The 20,323-nt window shown below is 42.1% G+C and overlaps 1 protein-coding gene across 2 annotated transcripts in view; it reads right to left on the bottom strand.

The window, feature by feature from the left end:
* Nucleotides 1-2,691: 2,691 nt before the first annotated feature.
* The window catches only part of LOC109870919 (coiled-coil domain-containing protein 141), a 44,997-nt gene continuing 27,365 nt past the window's right edge, over nucleotides 2,692-20,323 (bottom strand). The window contains exons 17-26 of one of the 2 annotated variants that reach the window (XM_031805855.1): nucleotides 19,590-19,739; nucleotides 9,683-9,823; nucleotides 9,356-9,553; nucleotides 8,981-9,164; nucleotides 8,667-8,779; nucleotides 8,441-8,572; nucleotides 8,071-8,252; nucleotides 5,270-5,603; nucleotides 4,138-5,057; nucleotides 2,692-3,491 (exon numbers count right to left, since the gene is read on the bottom strand). In XM_031805855.1, the coding sequence (XP_031661715.1) occupies nucleotides 3,206-3,491; nucleotides 4,138-5,057; nucleotides 5,270-5,603; nucleotides 8,071-8,252; nucleotides 8,441-8,572; nucleotides 8,667-8,779; nucleotides 8,981-9,164; nucleotides 9,356-9,553; nucleotides 9,683-9,823; nucleotides 19,590-19,739 (2,640 nt within the window). In that variant the 3' untranslated portion in view covers nucleotides 2,692-3,205. Of the gene's footprint in view, nucleotides 3,492-4,137; nucleotides 5,058-5,269; nucleotides 5,604-8,070; nucleotides 8,256-8,440; nucleotides 8,573-8,666; nucleotides 8,780-8,980; nucleotides 9,165-9,355; nucleotides 9,554-9,682; nucleotides 9,824-19,589; nucleotides 19,740-20,323 lie in introns of both variants that reach the window. The other variant, XM_020461623.2, reaches the window with a different exon arrangement.

Below are 20,323 nucleotides of genomic sequence, written 5' to 3'. Positions count from 1 at the left end.
AGGACTGAAGTAGTTAGTGAAGTGGAGAGGTAGATTGGAGTGAAGAGGTGTAACCTGCGGAACCACAATTTGACCTGAGAGATTGTGTTACCCCACAACATACAGTACAACAGCAGAGCAGTCAACCTTAAATGCAATCCATACAACTTCCAGGTATTTCAATGATGGAAATGTTCCCCTTTGATTTGAAAGATTATGATTTATAACTACCAAATTAGTCCTACCTTGTCATAACAAAACAATACTCAATTCTTTAGCCCGTTTTTGTCATAAACCACGTTTCCATCCAACCTTTTATTGCGAGTAAAGTACGTCTGATGAAAAAAATACGCTAGGCAAGGTGGGATCATTTTGTTTCTAAAATTAATTATGCAACAAATTGCATTGGAAACGCTTTCATGTGCAAATATTGATATAATAACCATCATATCGAAGTAAACTTGGAGACATGTGTTGTCCTCCCAGTACGACCCGGGAAAGCATGCAGTTTATTAGGCTAGAGATGAAATAAATTATGATGAACTTTATAGGGTGGTGAAAGTGAAAATTGATGAACTTGATGCTCCTTTCTAATAAATATTAAGGGTCTTATTCTGGTGACATGATCATTCCGTTTGATAAATAATAATGTCCATAATAATCCTATCATGTACACTACAGTTAAAAACTTTGTGGTCACTTTTGTCCATTAAAATAACATCAAATTTACCAATCTGAGATATGGCTTTTTCTTTGCAACTCTGCCTAGAAGGCCAGCGTTCCGGAGTCGCCTCTTCACTGTTGACGTTGAGACTGGTGTTTTGCGGGTACTATTTAATGAAGCCAGTTGAGGACTTGTGAGGCGTCTGTTTCTCAAACTAGACATTTAATGTACTTGTCTTCTTGCTCAGTTGTGCACCAGGGCCTCCCACTCCTCTTTCGATTCTGGTTATAGCCCGTTTGTGCTGTTCTGTGAAGAGAGTAGTACACAGTGTTGTACGAGATCTTCAGTCTCTTGGCATTTTCTCACATGGAATAGCCTTCATTTCTCAGAACAAGAATAGACTAACGAGTTTCAGAAGAAAGTTCTTTGTTTCTGGCCATTTTGAGCCTGTAATCGAACCCCAAAAAGCTGACGCTCCAGACACTCAACAAGTCTAAAGAAGGCCAAGTCCATGCTAGGTAAAGCTCCGCCTTATCTCAGTTCACTGGTCACGATGGCAACACCCACCCGTAGCACGCGCTCTAGCAGGTGTATCTCACTGATCATCCCTAAAGCCAACATCTCATTTGGCCGCCTTTCGTTCCAGTTCTCTGCTGCCTGTGACTGGAACGAATTGCAAAAATCGCTGAAGTTGGAGACTTTTATCTCCCTCACCAACTTCAAACATCTGCTATCTGAGCAGCTAACCGATCGCTGCAGCTGTACATAGTCTATCGGTAAATAGCCCACCCAATTTTACCTACCTCATTCTCATACTGTTTATATTTATTTACTTTTCTGCTCTTTTGCACACCAATATCTCTACCTGTACATGACCATCTGATCATTTATCACTCCAGTGTTAATCTGCAAAATTGTAATTATTCGCCTACCTCCTCATGCCTTTTGCACACAATGTATATAGACACTCTTTTTTTTCTCTACTGTGTTATTGACTTGTTAATTGTTTACTCCATGTGTAACTCTGTGTTGTCTGTTCACACTGCTATGCTTTATCTTGGCCAGGTCGCAGTTGCAAATGAGAACTTGTTCTCAACTAGCCTACCTGGTTAAGTAAAGGTGAAATAAAAAATAAATAAATTGCTTCTTCAATCAGGACAACAGTTTTCAGCTGTGCTAACATAATTGCAAAAGGGTTTTATAATGATCAATTAGCCTTTTTAAAATGATAAACTTGGATTAGCTAACACAACGTGCCATTGGAACACAGGAGTGATGGTTGCTGATAATGGTCCTCTGTACGCCTGTGTAGCTATTCCATAAACAAATCAGCCATTTCCAGGTACAATAGTCATTTACAACATTAACAATGTCTACACTGTATTTCTGATCCATTTGATGTTATTTTAATGGACAAAACTAAAACAAGGACATTTCTAAGTGACCCCAAGCTTTTGAACAGTAGTGTAGGCTATACTCACACTGTATATGTGAGCTTTTGGCTAAGATGCACGTGCCAATACCGGAGTGGGCACATTCACTATATAACGCTATATATATTTTTGTGAAAAAATCATTAGTAGAGTTGAAAATGTGATGCAAACCCAATTAACTTGGGTTTTTTATCTGGTACATGGGTTTATTAACTGCAAAAATATATAATTCTGTACACTACTTCATTACGCACAGACTTTTATCCACCAGTCAATTTGATGGAAACACATCTCTAGTCTGAAAATGCACATATTGTTTTAATGTAGATTTTAGAATATTTGCATGATGGAAACCTAGCTATAGTCAATTGGTAAATCAATTATGTAAATCTTCAAATAATTAAAAAGTAATGTTGCCCTTAATTAAGTGTATTTAGATTTTAGTGTGGGGGGTGGGGGGGTGAAGTGATAAAGTGAAATACAAAAACAGCCAAAAATGATCTGATAGATAATTGTATAAATGTGCATCTTACATGACCATTAAACTGTAGAACCATACAACGGATATAACAAGATGGTAGTAGAGGGAGCACAAACAATTCATGAAACCTTTGACTCGGAAGCTGCATTACTTTATTTAAAATACATTTAATACGGTCATTTAGCTGAAACAATTTACCATCTAATCTCCGAGCTTTGAAGTTTAGGATGGGTGTAATACAATAAAAGAGAAATTGGCTAAATTACTGATTTTAGCATTTTATTCGTAAATTAATACCTTGATTCTGTAATTGGAGACCATTTTAGTCACGCACTGACAAAAGTATACGAAGGAGTTGAAAGTATACGGAGGAGTTAGTTGAGATATAAATTAATTGAGATAATACTTTTATGCAGAGATTAAATACAAATCTACAAAATAAATGAACCCGACCTTCATACACACAGGTGGTTTTGGGTGTAATAGGGTGGTGGTGGTGTCCAGGTTTGGAGGTGACACCACATGCATCCATACAGTTGAAGTTAGGGTTACCCAGTGTACTACTGTTCAAAGTCAACACTACTTCCCATTTTTCTGAGAGTGGAAAAGATACTGGCAGTAAAAAGCTTAATATATTTTTTTCTTTCTTCATAAGAGCAGTAGGTACAGGAGATACAGGAGAAAACACAGAGTGCCAAAACAAGTGTGCCAGTTCAGCTTGAGAAGAGGGCAGCTGGGATCGGGACATCTGTTGTTACCTGCATTCACCTGAAGGGCGGCGCTAGAAGATAGGGTGCCACTTGAGTTGACGGCACCACACACATAGAGACCTGCGTCGGCCTCAGTGACTTTCTGTATAAACAATGCATGTTTGCCTTCTTTTTGGGACAGTTCTATGTGCTCATCATTGGTCAGTTTCTCTCCATTCTTGAACCTAAAGCAAGAAGTCAATTATCACACAATCACAACAAGAAAAACACAAATCACATTCCTATTTATCAAAGGGTGAGCTGAAGCACAATCAATCAAAACGACTAGATTATTTAAAATTAGAACGTGCCATTAATGATCAAACGTGCTATCAAAGTTGTGTTATTAAACAGGAATCAAAACAAAAGGCTAGATAAGTCAAACAACAGTAAAGGATTTTAGTCCAATAAATTCATATTATGTTATCCACAAAACATGACTTGGGATTCAGATTTAACACTACTAATGCAGTTTAGAAATCTATCTTATAATTTCTCAATGTGTCCTTTCCTTTCCACCTGAATTATCCTTTTGGAATTGATTAATAAAATATCCCCAACACATAAAGCAGTGACTGTTAATACTACTGGAACCAGACTTTTCATGCTTATGAAGAGTAAAAATAATACAGATTCTATTAAAATAATGAAGTTCTACTGTTCCATTTCTACTTGCACCAATACTCCATCTGTGTCAGAAATGACACCTTGACCTATACCCTTTAGAGTGCACTACTTCTGGCCAAAAGTAGTGCACAACATAGGGAATAGGATGCCATTTCAGAGGCAGATTCTATGATAATGAATGACTAAAGTCTATGAGCTACCCACCATGTTAAAGTAGGCTCTGGAAATCCAGTGACCTCCACTTCCAGGGTCACAGGCGACCCCTCCATAACTGTGGGACTAGACAGTAGTTTGGAGAAGTGAGGAGGGCCCTGGCCTGCTAGGGTGCTCCCCATGGACCGGCTGGTACCAGGCAGCCTGATCTCTTCTCTGATGGCTGTGGGATTGCAGAGGTCTGGGTCTTGTCCCTGGTCTGTGAGTGTGACTGCTGTGGTGGTTAATGGGGAGGGGGTAGCATGCGTGTTAAGAGTGCTAGCGGCGGCAGCAGCGGGGAAGGCAGATCCTCGAACCATCATGGTGCTAGGGTCATGCACTTTCTCCTGCGTCTCTGTGACAGAGCTCTCATGCACAGAATACACGGTCTGGTGGCACTCGTTTAGGTCTAGGGGGCCGACCGGTGGAAGATTTGGGAGGTTGGCATTTGGAAGGTTGGGGATGCCCCTGCTTTTCATAATATTGAAGAGTGTGTTTGAGACCAGGCTTGGTGCTGGGACAGTCAGGGGGCTGTGGACGAAAGAAGAGGACTCTGGTCTGAACTTGGTGTTGAGGCCCCCTGTAGGAGAGGGACAGCTTACAGTCTGCTCTCTGATCCTCTGTTGGCTCTGGCTGTTGCTGTAATCATTATGTGTGGAGTGTAACTGGTGGCTGTACTGATTGATGTGAATGGTGTGGGACTGGGAGCTGAGACAGAAACCATCCAGGTCCAGGTCATTCTCTGATAGGACAATGTTGGACTCTGGCGTCTCGGAAAGCGGGGGCAGGGAGATGTCGTCGGGGGAAGTGCACTCATATTCGTCGTTGGACAGGGACTCTTCTGTCATGAGGTTATGCCGCTGAAGGTTCCTCTCCGTCAGACCACCTGCGGGCGGCAGCAGAAGTGATGCATCTTGGGGGAAAGTCTCACCCTGTAAGGATTAGAAAAAATAAACAATCAGAGAGAGGTCAAAATAAAAGCATGTCACATACAGATCCCTTATGTATGGGGTCTTGGGACAGAAAACCCCAGTAATAGTGAAGTATGATAATAAGTCATGATAATACCTCAAAAACAACAAGGACTTCAGGAAATGAAAAACAACAGGGGAAACCAATTGTTTGAGGACTTAAGATGACCAACCTGATCAGTATTAGAAGTATGAAACCCAGGGAAGTTCCTCTGAGCAGGGCCCTGTCTCTCCTTCTTCTGGAACTCTCTCTGTATATCAGAGAAGCTGGGAGCCGAAGCGAAGGCAATAGGAGGAACAATAGTAGGAGGAGGGGTGACCAGAGACTTGATCCCTGCCTCGTTGAGCGTATGGACTTTCCTGTCCCTCTCCAGCGGTGAACAGGACAGGTTGAAGGTCTGTGTACATGAGAAAGAGGTGCTCAACTGATCTTTTCTCTCCATCGTCAACCTGCTGGTGATAGTCTCCACTCTGCTGGTCTCCGAGCACAACTCCCGGGTATGATACCTATAATAATGATAATAATATATGGGTTTTATAGAGCGTTTTCATGGAGCGAAAGTCTATTTATAATAGTTACAAAGAAACAGAATAAACCAAAAGAGAAAATCAACAAAACAAAAAATGTAAGGGGAGAAGAATCTGTGTGTGTGTGTGTGTATGTGTGCGTGTGCAGGCACGTGCACAGATAGGAGTCAACCTGTGCCCAGCACATGCCCCTTTGCCATCCCACTCGCCACTGCCCTTTTGGGTGGTGGCATAAGTATTATATTTTTTATAAAGTTTTGTCATTATTGCCTGCAAGTTGTGGCAACAAGTTTGCCACTCCCACATTCACACCTTGTCCGTTGGTTGTACTTGTTGGTCTGCCCTGTACAGAGCTTGCGCAAGCCCGGTATCCAAACATGCATGGCTTGAGATGCAGTCAACGTTCAAGCTACCTAGTTAGTAAATATCAACAGTACTGCTACAGAAGCATAACATTTGATTAACATCACCAATATTTGGTCTGGTTGACTGATACACCCAAAACAGAGGAAGAAAGAGAGTAGATAGGTTGCATCAACGACACTCGCTCCGAACCAACTCCATCCCTTCCTCAGTCGGCAGCAGCAACACAGAGAGTCTAGACCAGTGCTTCTCTTTCTTCACTCAGGCCCCCCATCCAGCATTGGAGAACATCCCCCTCTCCCACCATGTCTATTTCTATGGGCACAAGCACTGTTCATGACACAAACTGTTTACACCCTTCTTGTTGGTGGAGAGAATGTTGCAGTTCTACATATTTTGCCATGCCTAATGTTTATTCATGTGATATTTGAGTGACTCAAACACAACAACAAAAACTTTTGCTGACATTGGCTAGTTAATCTGGACATTTCTTAACATTTCTGTTAAGTTATAAATAACTCTCTAAGGTATGCAATGACTGACAAGACAAGAGTAAAACTACCCAATTACGAAATTACACCTTGTGCATTATACTGTTTTCAGACATTGAATATCCCTTTGAGCATGGTGAATGTATTAATCACGTTTTGGATTGTGTATCAATAAACCCAATCACTACAAATATACAGGCGTCCTTTCTAACTCAGTTGCCGGAGAGGAAGGAAACCACTCAGGGTTTTCACCATGACACCAATGGTGACTTTAAAACAGTTACAGAGTTAAATGGCTGTGATAGGAGAAAACTGAGGATGGATCAACAACATTGTAGTTACTCCACAATAATAACTTAATTGACAGAGTGAAAAGAGGGAAGCCTGTACAGAATAAAAATATTCCAAAACATGCATCCTGTTTGCAGGGTCGTCGGAACCAACGATGTTAGGATGAAACAGTCAGAGATCACCAAGCGCAACATAGCTTCTGCGTGTAAATCAGCTAGAAAGATGTGTCGGCATCGAGTAATTGTCTCTGTCCCCCTCCCAGTTAGGGGGAGTGATGAGATCTACAGCAGAGTCTCACAACTCAATTGCTGGTTGAAAATTGTTTTCTGCCCCTCCCAAAAGATAGAATTTGTAGATAATTGGCCCTCTTTCTGGGACTCACCCACAAACAGGACCAAGCCTGACCTGCTGAGGAGTGACGGACTCCATCCTAGCTGGAGGGGTGCTCTCATCTTATCTACCAACATAGACAGGGCTCTAACTCCTCTAGCTCCACAATGAAATAGGGTGCAGGCCAGGCAGCAGGCTGTTAGCCAGCCTGCCAGCATAGTGGAGTCTGCCACTAGCACAGTCAGTGTAGTCAGCTCAGCTATCACCATTGAGACCGTGTCTGTGCCTCGACCTAGGTTGGGCAAAACTAAACATGGCGGTGTTCGCCTTAGCAATCTCACTAGGATAAAGACCACCTCCATTCCTGTCATTATTGAAAGAGATCATGATACCTCACATCTCAAAATAGGGCTACTTAATGTTAGATCCCTTACTTCAAAGGCAATTATAGTCAATGAACTAATCACTGATCATAATCTTGATGTGATGGCCTGACTGAAACATGGCTTAAGCCTGATGAATTTACTGTGTTAAATGAGGCCTCACCTCCTGGCTACACTAGTGACCATATCCACCGTGCATCCCGCAAAGGCGGAGGTGTTGCTAACATTTCAATTTTCAAAAAAAAGAAATGACGTTTTCGTCTTTTGAGCTTCTATTCATGAAATCTATGCAGCCTAAGTAATATATTTTGTTGCATAAACAAATATTCCTATGCTCATGGGGATGCCCGTTAACACCTGTCCCCTGAAAGGTCTGTGCACGGCCCTGTGTGTGTGTGTGTGTGTGTGTGTGTGTGTGTGTGTGTGTGTGTGTGTGTGTGTGTGTGTGTGTGTGTGTGTGTGTGTGTGTGTGTGTGTGTGTGTGTGTGTGTGTGTGTGAGTGAGTGAGTGAGTGAGTGAGTGAGTGAGTGAGCGAGTGAGTGAGTGGAGGATGTACGTGTAGATAGTGGTGGTGGTGGGTGAAGGTACCTGCTCTCTGATAACACTTTGTTGTGATGTTGTGGGTGGAGTTTATCTGGTAGTTCCTGGCTCCTTGTTTTGCGGATTTGAGGTTTCTTGCTTCTTGTGTTTTCAATTATTTTGATGGGTACCTCTTTCCCGTTCATTCCCATGGTTAGTTCGGGAGTGTGTCCAGTTTCTTTCAGCTCAGACTGCTGAAATCATACATTATAATGTCCAAAAAATAAATGGAACCCACATTTCACACAGTATGATAAAAAACTGTGAGACTGAAAATATATATATATATTTTGACAGATTACAGATGGTTTCAGAAGTGGGATCCAAAACCCACTGAAGCCAACAAAATGGTGTATCGTTTCCTTATCAATAAACATACCACATCAAGCGACTCCTGGGGGTACATCTCAGCTCTCTCTGTTTCTTGGTTAGATTTTTTCTCTTGTTTGTTTTCCTCTTGTATGTCATTATCCAATTCTTTTATTTCAGGCTCCTGCTTCAAAGCCTCAGTCTGAAATTAGAGAACAATCACATATTTTCAAGAGGCATTTTCTAGTAAAATATCTGAGGAAAATAACCAGGCAAAAAAGCTTTTTTCATCGTACCTGTAGTTTAGCCTCTAAATCCATCAATCCATTAGATAGTTCCTTTATCGATTCCACTATCTCATTGTGTCTGGTGACAGTTTTCTCCGTATACTTATTTCCCTCCTCAGCACCTGTACATTAAAAACAGTTCATACAGTCCTCAATGCCAGTGTCATGGGTGTGACTTCCAATAAGGACAGGGGGACATGTCCCCCCACATTTTGAAATAGCATTTTTGGTCAGTTTTATATTGGCATACTTTTTCTTACTCCCAAAAAGCTGACCATAAGAATTCTGTCTAAAGTCAAGATGGTGGTTTATTGTTTCCTTACCATGCAGACAGACAGCCAGTTCTGTGATTTGGCTGATCCTCTCTTCTTGCTGGGGCACAGTGGGCCAAACAAACTTCTCAAACTGCTTGTATAGAATAGACACTGCTTCCCTGGTCTTACACTGGGAAGAGTACTTCCCTACTCTCACAATTGTAGCACTTGCTTCATCACACCAGAAGTTATACTGAAATTCAAAAGCAGAAAAAATTGTGAGACAATTGCAGCAGATATTAGGCGAACACAAAATACACTATATCCAATTTCCTTTATGATGCTTTCTGACAAGATGTTAGTTGATTTTTTTATCCAACATTTTTTCTCCACAATTGGCAAGTAGAGGGTGAACTATTTGTCTTATGTTTTCTCCATCCACACCTCATCCATGGCTTGCTGCAGCTTTACGCTCATGTCCAGATTCTGCTTGTACTCCTCCACAGTCTTGTCAAAGTCCCCCAGCTGTCTCTGTAGCTCATTAACAGCATCCTCTATCTCTCTGGGGCTACTGCCTATTAGTTGCTTCTCTGTGTTGGAAGTCACTTTAACTGTAAATACCTGCACCCTTTTCTGCAATATCTGGATCAAGAGAGAAAGAGGCAAACTAAATATGCATGACCTAGGAATCATTTCAAAACCATTGAACAGCAGGGAATGAGGGAAATGTGATTTTGTTGTTGTTGTAGTGGCAAACAGGGTGTGTCTCACCTGTAACTTTTCAACATAAATCTCGATCTGCTGGATTTGGTTTTTCACTGCTTTCAGGTTCCTTGACTTGTCGTTTTTCTTCATATAATTGAACTTCAAGTTGTTGAATTTCTTCTTGAGGTCCTTGAATGACTTTCTCAGCTGAAATGAAAAGAATCATGATCTATTAATAACAAATGTTTTAAATCAGAATACAACACATTTAAATCAGTTAAGACATAAAAGCCTCATATCATCATCATCATCCTGTGTTTCTTATCTGCGTTGACATGTAAATCCATTGTAATTCACTCCCGTTAATAGTTACAGAACATTGAACAAGTACCATCTAACAGCACCACCAGAGATATGAAGGAGGGGGAGGGTGGCTGGGTTAGGGTATCCTATCTTGGCAGGAAAACAGAAAAGTGTAGCAGAGCAGGGTTGGATTCAGATTCACTCAGTGTAAGGATTATTTTGGTGCATTTATTGGCTAAGACTGGAGACGTGATTTATACAGTAGGGCCATTTCTGTATCAGCCGACGGGCTTCTGCAGAGGTGTAGAGTCTCCGAATGGCCAGCTCATATGTCAGACAAGGACAGCTGCAGCCTAACCAGCCTCCCTGTACATCCCATTTTGGGAACCTCGTATAACTATATCTAACTATCTTTTTCCCTAGCTGAGATGGGTACATGGGGAGTGTCTGTTTCACACACACACACACACACACACACACACACACACACACACACACACACACACACACTACCGTGGGATATGCGTCAACATCAACCTTGGGAAAATCCTATACATTATCATTAACAGCAGACTTGTACATTTACTCAGTGAAACCAATGTACTGAGCAAATGTCAAATTGGCTTTTTACCAAATTACCGTAAGACAGACCCTGCACACCCTTCACCCTGCACACCCTAATTGACAAACAAACAAATCAAAACAAAGGCAAAGTCTTCGCATGCTTTGTTGATTTCAAAAAAGCTTTTGACCCATTTTGGCAAGAGGGTCTGCTATTCAAATTCATGGAAAGCAGTGTTGGGGGAATTTAGGGAACTCAGTGAGGAACACTGTATACAGCCCAGGAGGTAGATAGTAGATATAAAAAGTGATTGAGTAGGCTGCATAGATTTCATGACTAGAAGCTCAAAAGATTAAAATGAGGTAATTTTTCTTTTTGTAAATTGAAATTTGCTATTGTTACGGCTCTCTTGTATCTCCTCCTCTGACGAAGAGGTAGAACAAGGATCGGACCAAAATACATCTTTAATAAGGAAAAACACAAACAATACAAAAACAAGGAACGGACCATGAAAACCTATACAGCCTGTCTGGTGAAATAACTAACACAGAGACAGGAACAATCACCCACAAACACACAGTGAAACCCAGGCTACCTAAATATGGTTCCCAATCAGAGACAACGAGAATCACCTGACTCTGATTGAGAACCTCAGGCAGCCATAGACTATGCTAGACACCCCTACTCAGCCACAATCCCAATACCTACTAAAACCCCCAATACCACAACACAACACAAAATAACCCCATGTCACACCCTGGCCTGACCAAATAAATATATAAACACTAAATAGTAAGACCAGGGCGTGACAGCTATTGTAAATGTTAGCAACATTTGTGGTGTTCGTGGGGGATATGGTCACTCGTGTAACCAGGAGGTGAGGCCTCATTTAACACAGTAAATTCATCAGGCTTAAGCCATGTTTCAGTCTGGCCAATCACATCAATATTATGATGAGTTAATTGACTATAACTGCCTTGGAAGTGAGGGATCTAACATTATTTTGAGATGCGAGATATCACAATCTCTTCAATAATGACAGGAATGGAGGTTTTAATCCAGTGAGATTGCTAAGGCGAACACCGCCATGTTCAGTTCTGCACAGATTCTGTCAGACCTGGGCCCTGACAGTAAATCTCAATAAGACAAAAAATAATGGTGTTCCAAAAAATGTCCAGTTGCTACGACCACAAATATGAATCCCATCTAGACACTGTTGCCCTAGAGCACACAAAAAACGATGCATACCTCGGCCTAAACATCAGCGCCACAGGTAACTTCCACAACGCTGTGAACGAGCTGAGAGACAAGGCAAGAAGGGTCTTCTATGCCATCAAAAGGAACATAAAATTCAACATACCATTTAGGATCTGGCTAAAAATACTTGAATCAGTTATAGAACCCATTGCCTTTTAAGGTCTGGGGTCTGCTCACCAACCAAGAATTCACAAAATGGGACAAACACCAAATTGAGACTCTGCATGCAGAATTCTGCTAAAATATCCTGTGTCAAACACCAAATAATGCATGTAGAGCAGAATTATCAAAATCCAGAAAAAGGCCATTAAATTCTACAACCACCTAAAAGGAAGCGATTCCCAAACCTTCTATAACAAAGCCATCACCTACAGAGAGATTAACCTGGAGAAGATTCCCCTAAACAAGCTGGTTCTGGGGCTCTGTTCACAAACATAAACAGACCCTAAAAGAGCCCGAGGATAGCAACACAATTAGACCCAACCAAATCATGAGTAAACAAAAAAATAATTACTTAACACATTGTAAAGAATTAACAAAAAATCTGAGCAAACTATAATGCTATTTGGCCCTAAGCAGAATACCTGACCACTGTGACTGACCCAAACTTAAGGAAAGCTTTGACTATGTACAGACTCAGTGAGCATAGCCTTGCTATTGAGGAAGGCCACCGTAGGCAGACCTGGCTCTCAAGAGAAAGACAGGCTACGTGCACACTGCCCATAAAATGAGGTGTATGACCATATTAGAGACACATATTTCCCTCAGATTACAAAGATCCACAAATAACTTGAAAACAAACCAAATTTTGATAAACTCCCTTATCTACAGGGTGAAATAGCACAGTGTGCCATCAAAGCAGCAATATTTGTGACCTGTTGCCACAAGGAAAGGGCAACCAGTGAAGAACAAACACCATTGTAAATACAACCCATATTTATTTTCCCTTGTGTACTTTAACAATTTGCACATAATATGACATTTGAAATGTCTAATATTATTTTACTTTTTTGAGTGGAATGTTTACTTTTAATTTTTATTGTCTACTTGACTTGCTTTGGCAATGTTAACATGTGTTTTCCATGCCAATGAAGCCCTTAAAGTGAATTTTGAGAGAGAGAGAGAAACAAGAAGGAAACATTAAGGAAAGTCTGTTTGATGTCGCAAAGCAATTACTGTATAGCTACTGAGCCAGATGCTACGGAGACCTAACTGAGACCTGACCCACTGATAACTTAATAGACCCAAAGTAAATAACCTTTAGAGAACTATAAACATACCCATTAAGAAATACTATTTCGAGATTACAGATGACAAAGATTCCCATGTGTATGTTATGTTCCCCAGTTACTGTGTTGTAGTTTGTATTTGAGTGTGTGAGTTTGTTGCTCAGTCAGAGCCTATTTGATGACATGTTTTTCTCAGTGTGTTTGAAATGGTTAATATTCCGTTTCATTTGTTCCCAAGGGGTAAGGGGAAGGCACCTAGGGAGTGCTTAGGCAAGAGTCTCGTGGGCATACATATACCCATAGTATAATCACTGTCTAGGCACACTAGGTAAGACCTGGGCAGACCACCCCCTGTATTTTGGTTAGGGCACCAGGTGGTGCTAAATTAGGTAAGTAGTGGTTAGGCAGGTTAGATAGGAGAGGGTAGGTTAGGTAAGTAGTGGTTAGGCAGGTTAGATAGGAGAGGGTAGGTTAGGTAAGTAGTGGTTAGGCAGGTTAGATAGGAGAGGGTAGGTTAGGTAAGTAGTGGTTAGGCAGGTTAGATAGGAGAGGGTAGGTTAGGTAAGTAGTGGTTAGGCAGGTTAGATAGGAGAGGGTAGGTTAGGTAAGTAGTGGTTAGGCAGGTTAGATAGGAGAGGGTAGGTTAGGTAAGTAGTGGTTAGGCAGGTTAGATAGGAGAGGGTAGGTTAGGTAAGTAGTGGTTAGGCAGGTTAGATAGGAGAGGGTAGGTTAGGTAAGTAGTGGTTAGGCAGGTTAGATAGGAGAGGGTAGGTTAGGTAAGTAGTGGTTAGGCAGGTTAGATAGGAGAGGGTAGGTTAGGTAAGTAGTGGTTAGGCAGGTTAGATAGGAGAGGGTAGGTTAGGTAAGTAGTGGTTAGGCAGGTTAGATAGGAGAGGGTAGGTTAGGTAAGTAGTGGTTAGGCAGGTTAGATAGGAGAGGGTAGGTTAGGTAAGTAGTGGTTAGGCAGGTTAGATAGGAGAGGGTAGGTTAGGTAAGTAGTGGTTAGGCAGGTTAGATAGGAGAGGGTAGGTTAGGTAAGTAGTGGTTAGGCAGGTTAGATAGGAGAGGGTAGGTTAGGTAAGTAGTGGTTAGGCAGGTTAGATAGGAGAGGGTAGGTTAGGTAAGTAGTGGTTAGGCAGGTTAGATAGGAGAGGGTAGGTTAGGTAAGTAGTGGTTAGGCAGGTTAGATAGGAGAGGGTAGGTTAGGTAAGTAGTGGTTAGGCAGGTAAGACAGAAGGGGCTTTGATATTTACTTTCTTTGCTTTGGTTCTGTCCAGCCCCTTTTCCCCATATTACCGTGTGAAGGAATAAATTCCAAGTAAATGGTAAATTCTCTGCCTTTTGTCATCCTTACTTACTCACACCTACAGCCCATACCTCTTTCGCTTCACGGAGAGTTGAGTTGTAGCAGGGTGTTGCGTAACAGCATGATAGAAATATACTGTATGTAATCATAAGTTATAAGCAAGGTTTGAAATTATACATTTGTCAAATATTATATGTTTGGGCTTCTTGCGGTCAATTTGCAGTCTAGAATTTATGCTCCGGCCTTTAGTTTGCAGAACCAGAGCAGAATGGCCCTTGAGGGAAGTAGGCCTAGCCTAGGCTGTGCTACTGTATATTGAGGGTACGGTCTGAGAGCTTGATCGGCTTTAAATTGAGTCTCACCCCAGCTGATGGGCAGCAGCAACTGCTCCTGCTAATAAAATACCATGTCTACTCATCCATATTTATAAAAGGCTTTTGGCTAGTCAAATGGACATCTAAAGTTGAAATGTTTTGCCTTTTAGCTAAGCCTAACCCTTTTCCTAACCTGCTGCAGATGGTTCTCTTAACCTGCTACAAAAGGTCAATCCTGGTAAATTCTGATAAGCTATATCCCATCTGTCTATTTCATGGCACAGCAAAGAGAGAAAGTCCCTCCTTTCAATTTCTAAGCTGAATTTCTTTCAATTTCATACCATTACAGCTTAATACTTGTTATAAATATGAAATACTTAGTCGTTACTAATGTGAAATTTATATTGTGAAATTTTTATTCATGCCGAAAACATTATTGTAGAGTGGTCTGTACAATTACATAAGACACGATCAGAGTTTATTCCATGTCAATTCAGGAAGTAAACAGAAATTCCTATGCTATTTAATAAGGCAATTGACATTGGAATTTCAATTTACTGTACTTCCTGATTTTAAATGGAATTAACACCAACTTTTAAATATAGTGCATTCGGAAAGTATTCAGACCCCTTGACCTTTTCCACATTTTGTTACATTACAGCCTTATTCTAAAATGGATTGAATACATGTTTCTCCTCATCAATCTATGCAAAGTGTAGACAAAGCGAAAACAGGTTTTTTACATAAGTTTTCAGACCCTTTGCTATGAGACTCAAAATTGAGCTCAGGTGCATCCTGTTTCAATTAATCATCCTGGAGATGTTTCTACAACTTGATTGGAGTCCACCTGTGATAAATTCAATTGATTGGACATGCTTTGGAAAGGCACACACCTGTCTAGTTAAGGTCCCACAGTTGACGGTGCACATCGGAGCAAAAAAACAAGCCATGAGGTTGAAGGAATTGTCCGTAGTGCTCTGAGAGAGGATTGTGTTGAGGCACAGATCTGGGTACCACAAAATGTCAGCAGCATTGATTGATCCTTTATTTTACCAGGTAAGTTGACTGAGAACATGTTCTCATTTACAGCAACAACCTGGGGAATAGTTACAGGGGAGAGGAGGGGGATGAATGAGCCAATTGTAAACTGGGGATTATTAGGTGACCGTGATGGTTTGAGAGCCAGATTGGGAATTTAGCCAGGACACCGGGGTTAACACCCCTACTCTTACGATAAGTGCCATGGGATATTTAATGACCTCAGAGAGTCAGGACACCCGTTTAACGTCCAATCCAAAAGACAGCACCATACACAGGGCAGTGTCCCCAATCACTACCCTGGGGCATTGGGATATTTTTGTAAACCAGAGGAAAGAGTGCCTCCTATTGGCCCTCCAACACCACTTCCAGCAACATCCGGTATCCCATCCAGGAACTGACCAGGACCAACCCTGCTTAGCTTCAGAAGCAAGCCAGCAGTGGTATGCAGGGTGGTATGCTGCTGGCATTGAAGGTCCCCAGGATCAAAGTGGCCTCCATCATTCTTAAATGGAAGAAGTTTGGAACCACACAAGAAGCCTGGCCAAACTGAGCAATCGGGGGAGAAAGGTCTTGGTCAGGGAGGTGACCAAGAACACGATGGTCACTCTTACAGAGCTCCAGAGTTCCTTTGTGTAGATGGGAGAACCTTCCAGAAGGACAACCATCTCTGCAGCACTCCACCAATCAGGCCTTCATGGTAGAGTGGCCAGACAGAAGCCACTCCTCGGTAAAAGGCACATGACTGCACGCTTGGAGTTTGCCAAAAAGCACCTTAAGGACTCTCAGGCCATGAGAAACAAGATTTTCTGGTCTGATGAAACCAAGATTGAACTCTTCAGCCTTAATGCCAAGAGTCACGTCTGGAGGAAATCCATCCCTACAGTGAAGCATGGCAGTTGCAGCACCATGGGGATGTTTTTCAGAGGCAGGGACAGGGAGACAAGTCAGGATAGAGGGAGCAAAGTACAGAGAGAATGGAGCAAAGTACAGAGATATCCTTGATGGAAACCTGCTCCAGAGCGGTCAGGAGCTCAGACTTTGGTGAATGTCCAGCTTCCAACAGGACAACGACATTAAGCACACAGCCAAGACAACGCAGGAGTGGCTTTGAGACAAGTGTCTGAATGTCCTTGAGTGGCCCAGCCAGAGCCCGAACTTGAACCCGATCGAACAGACCTGAAAATAGCTGTGCAGTGACGCTCCCTATCAAACCTGACAGAGCTTGTGAAGATCTGCAGGGAAGAATGTGAGAAACTCCCCAAATACAGGTGTGCCAAGCTTGTATTGTCACACCAAAGAAGACTTGAGGCTGTAATCCCTGCCGAAGGTGCTTCAACAAAGTACAGAGTAAAGGGTCTGGGTTTACTTATGGAAATGTCATATTGAAATGTGATAATGTGATATCATTTTTTTTATTTGCAAACAAAAACCTGTTTTTGCTTTGTCATTATGGGGTATTGTGTGTAGATTAATGAGGGGAAAAAACTATATAATCCATTTTAGAATAAGGTTGTAATGTAATAAAATGTTGAAAAAGTCAAGGGGTCTGAATACTTTCCGAATGCACTGAAAGAGTACACCCCTGCAGCAGTGTCTGGTAAAAGTCAGGGTATGCTCAGCCAACTGTATGGTGTCCTTAGCATAGTGAGAACAGAGATGTATGTCAACCTGTATCACATGTATTCCAAGTAATGGTCCAAGCAAGGTGATATATTCATGACATATTTAGGGCCCATCTACTTTCTCTCAGGAGGCTACAGCGGCTCCCTCTGCTGGCCAGATGAAATAACCTAACCAGAAAATAATTATTATGCCCTCATCTACTGTATTATACAGTAGATGGAGCCTTTCTAGGGTAAGTATAAACAAGAAGTGTGAGGTAACAGAAACACCGTAATGAAAACAACATTCTGATGGCAGTTATTAACAATGAAAACTGATATAGTGGTGAATTAATAAGAAATGGACCAAAAAAATGATATTAAAACAGAGCATCTCAAGTTGTATCAACACTTACATACTGACAACATCGTCCACTAGATGGAGGTAGAGGACAAACATCTTGGCTGTGCCATAAAGGGTGTGTTGGAGTAAAAATAGAGTAGCATGAATAGATTTGAAACAGGAAACATGTTCACTGATAAAGACGTGTGCAAACTTTAGATTAGTACCACCCACAGGCCTACATATGACATGCAGATATAATCATTATTAGGCCAAGGGAATTCCTAATAAGTAGGGGATGAGGCCCTGGTATTGAGGCCTCTCATTTGCTTCTCCCTTCCACAGCTGATAGGAGAGGAATCTGCTCTCTTGACTGGAGTAACGTGAGACAAATGGATGGAGGGGGAAGGAAAAAGAGAGGGAGGGAGGGAATGTCACTTTGAATATAGACCCTCTAGAGACAAGGATCACAGTCCTAAAAGCCCCAATCTTGAGCTCTTGATCTGGGGCCTAGGTTAGATCAATTGAGTTCTTGATCTGGGTTAGATCAATTGAGCTCTTGATCTGGGGCCTGGGTTAGATTCATTGAGCTCTTGATCTGGGGCCTGGGTTAGATAAATTGAGATCTTGATCTGGGGCCTGGGTTAGATAAATTGAGATCTTGATCTGGGGCCTGGGTTAGATAAATTGAGATCTTGATCTGGGGCCTGGGTTAGATAAATTGAGATCTTGATCTGTGCCCTGGGTTAGATAAATTGAGATCTTGATCTGGGGCCTGGGTTAGATAAATTGGGGTGCATAACCATGTTCCTGGAGAGCTACCTGTAGGTTCACTCCAACCCTAATCTAGCACACCTGATACTAATAATTAGCTGGTTGAATCAGATTAGCTAAAACTCGGGTTGGAGCAAAAACCTACAGGAGGGTAGCTCTCCAGAAACAGGGTTGGAGTTAAAACCTACAGGAGGGTAGCTCTCCGGGAACAGGGTTGGAGTTAAAACCTACAGGAGGGTAGCTCTCCAGGAACAGGGTTGGAGTTAAAACCTACAGGAGGGTAGCTCTCCAGGAACAGTGTTGGAGTTAAAACCTATAGGATGGTAGCTCTCCAGGAACAGGGTTGGAGTTAAAACCTACAGGAGGGTAGATCTCCAGGAACAGTGTTGGAGTTAAAACCTACAGGAAGGGTAGCTCTCCAGGAACAGGGTTTGAGTTAATAAAACCTACAGGAAGGGTAGCTCTCCAGGAACAGGGTTGGAGTTAAAACCTACAGGGAGGGTAGCTCTCCAGGAACAGGGTTTGAGTTAATAAAACCTACAGGAAGGGTAGCTCTCCAGGAACAGGGTTTGAGTTAATAAAACCTACAGGAAGGGTAGCTCTCCAGGAACAGGGTTTGAGTTAATAAAACCTACAGGAAGGGTAGCTCTCCAGGAACAGGGTTTGAGTTAATAAAACCTACAGGAAGGGTAGCTCTCCAGGAACAGGGTTTGAGTTAATAAAACCTACAGGAAGGGTAGCTCTCCAGGAACAGGGTTTGAGTTAATAAAACCTACAGGAAGGGTAGCTCTCCAGGAACAGGGTTTGAGTTAATAAAACCTACAGGAAGGGTAGCTCTCCAGGAACAGGGTTTGAGTTAATAAAACCTACAGGATGGTAGCTCTCCAGGAACAGGGTTTGAGTTAATAAAACCTACAGGAGGGTAGCTCTCCAGGAACAGAGTTGGAGTTAAAACCTACAGGAGGGTAGCTCTCCAGGAACAGGGTTGGAGTTAAAACCTACAGGAGGGTAGCTCTCCAGGAACAGGGTTGGAGTTAAAACCTACAGGAAGGGTAGCTCTCCAGGAACAGGGTTGGAGTTAAAACCTACAGTAGGGTAGCTCTCCAGGAACAGGGTTGGAGAACGCTGACCCACACTTATAGACTAATTGAGATAAAGCCAAAGGGTTGTTTGTTTCACTGTTTATTTTACTGAAGAAGTGCGTCTGTGCGTGTGTGTGTGTGTGTGAGTGAGAGGGTTTCACCTCAGTGATCTCCTCCTTGAAGACACAGTAGTACACGTTGCTAGTGAGGCTCTCTTCACACCTGTTGGCTTCAGCACTCCAGTTAACACATCTTCTCTCCAGTCTCTCCAGACGCTCCTGCAGACGCTGTACAGAGAAACCTGAGTCATGCTGGGACGGCAGGAAAGATAATTATTTTATTATTAGATAATGATCACGAAATGTAACAATCTTCAAAAGTACACTAATATTTATTATTTAGCATATCATTAGTATGGGTTGTCCCTGGGGAAAAAAACTATTAAAGGAAAGTTTTAAATAAAAAAATAAAAATAAACACTCAGGGTCAAGACAAACAGCGGTGAATGATCAGGTGTTGCCTTGCAGTCTCACCGACAGTGTTACTGAGAGATAGCCAGCTTGTACATGTGTCTGACGTGGCTGTGTGTGTCTTCTCACCAAGTGTTGTACAGTGTTGCTGATATATCCTCCCAGAGAGATAGCCAGCTTGTACAGGTGTCTTACGTGACTTTGTGTGTCTTCTCAACAACTGTTGTACAGTGTTGCTGATATCTCCTCCCAGAGAGATAGCCAGATTGTACAGGTGTCTGACGTGGCTGTGTGTGTCTTCTCACCAACTGTTGTTCAGTGTTGCTGATATGTCCTCCCAGAGAGATAGCCAGCTTGTACAGGTGTCTGACGTGGCTATGTGTGTCTTCTCACCAACTATTGTACAGTGTTGCTGATATGTCCTC

Source organism: Oncorhynchus kisutch, linkage group LG26 (genome assembly GCF_002021735.2).
Source record: "Oncorhynchus kisutch isolate 150728-3 linkage group LG26, Okis_V2, whole genome shotgun sequence".
In the NCBI taxonomy this organism is placed as follows: domain Eukaryota; kingdom Metazoa; phylum Chordata; class Actinopteri; order Salmoniformes; family Salmonidae; genus Oncorhynchus; species Oncorhynchus kisutch.
The sequence above is the reverse complement of the archived record's forward strand: the minus strand, read 5'-3'. Positions and strand labels throughout refer to the sequence as shown.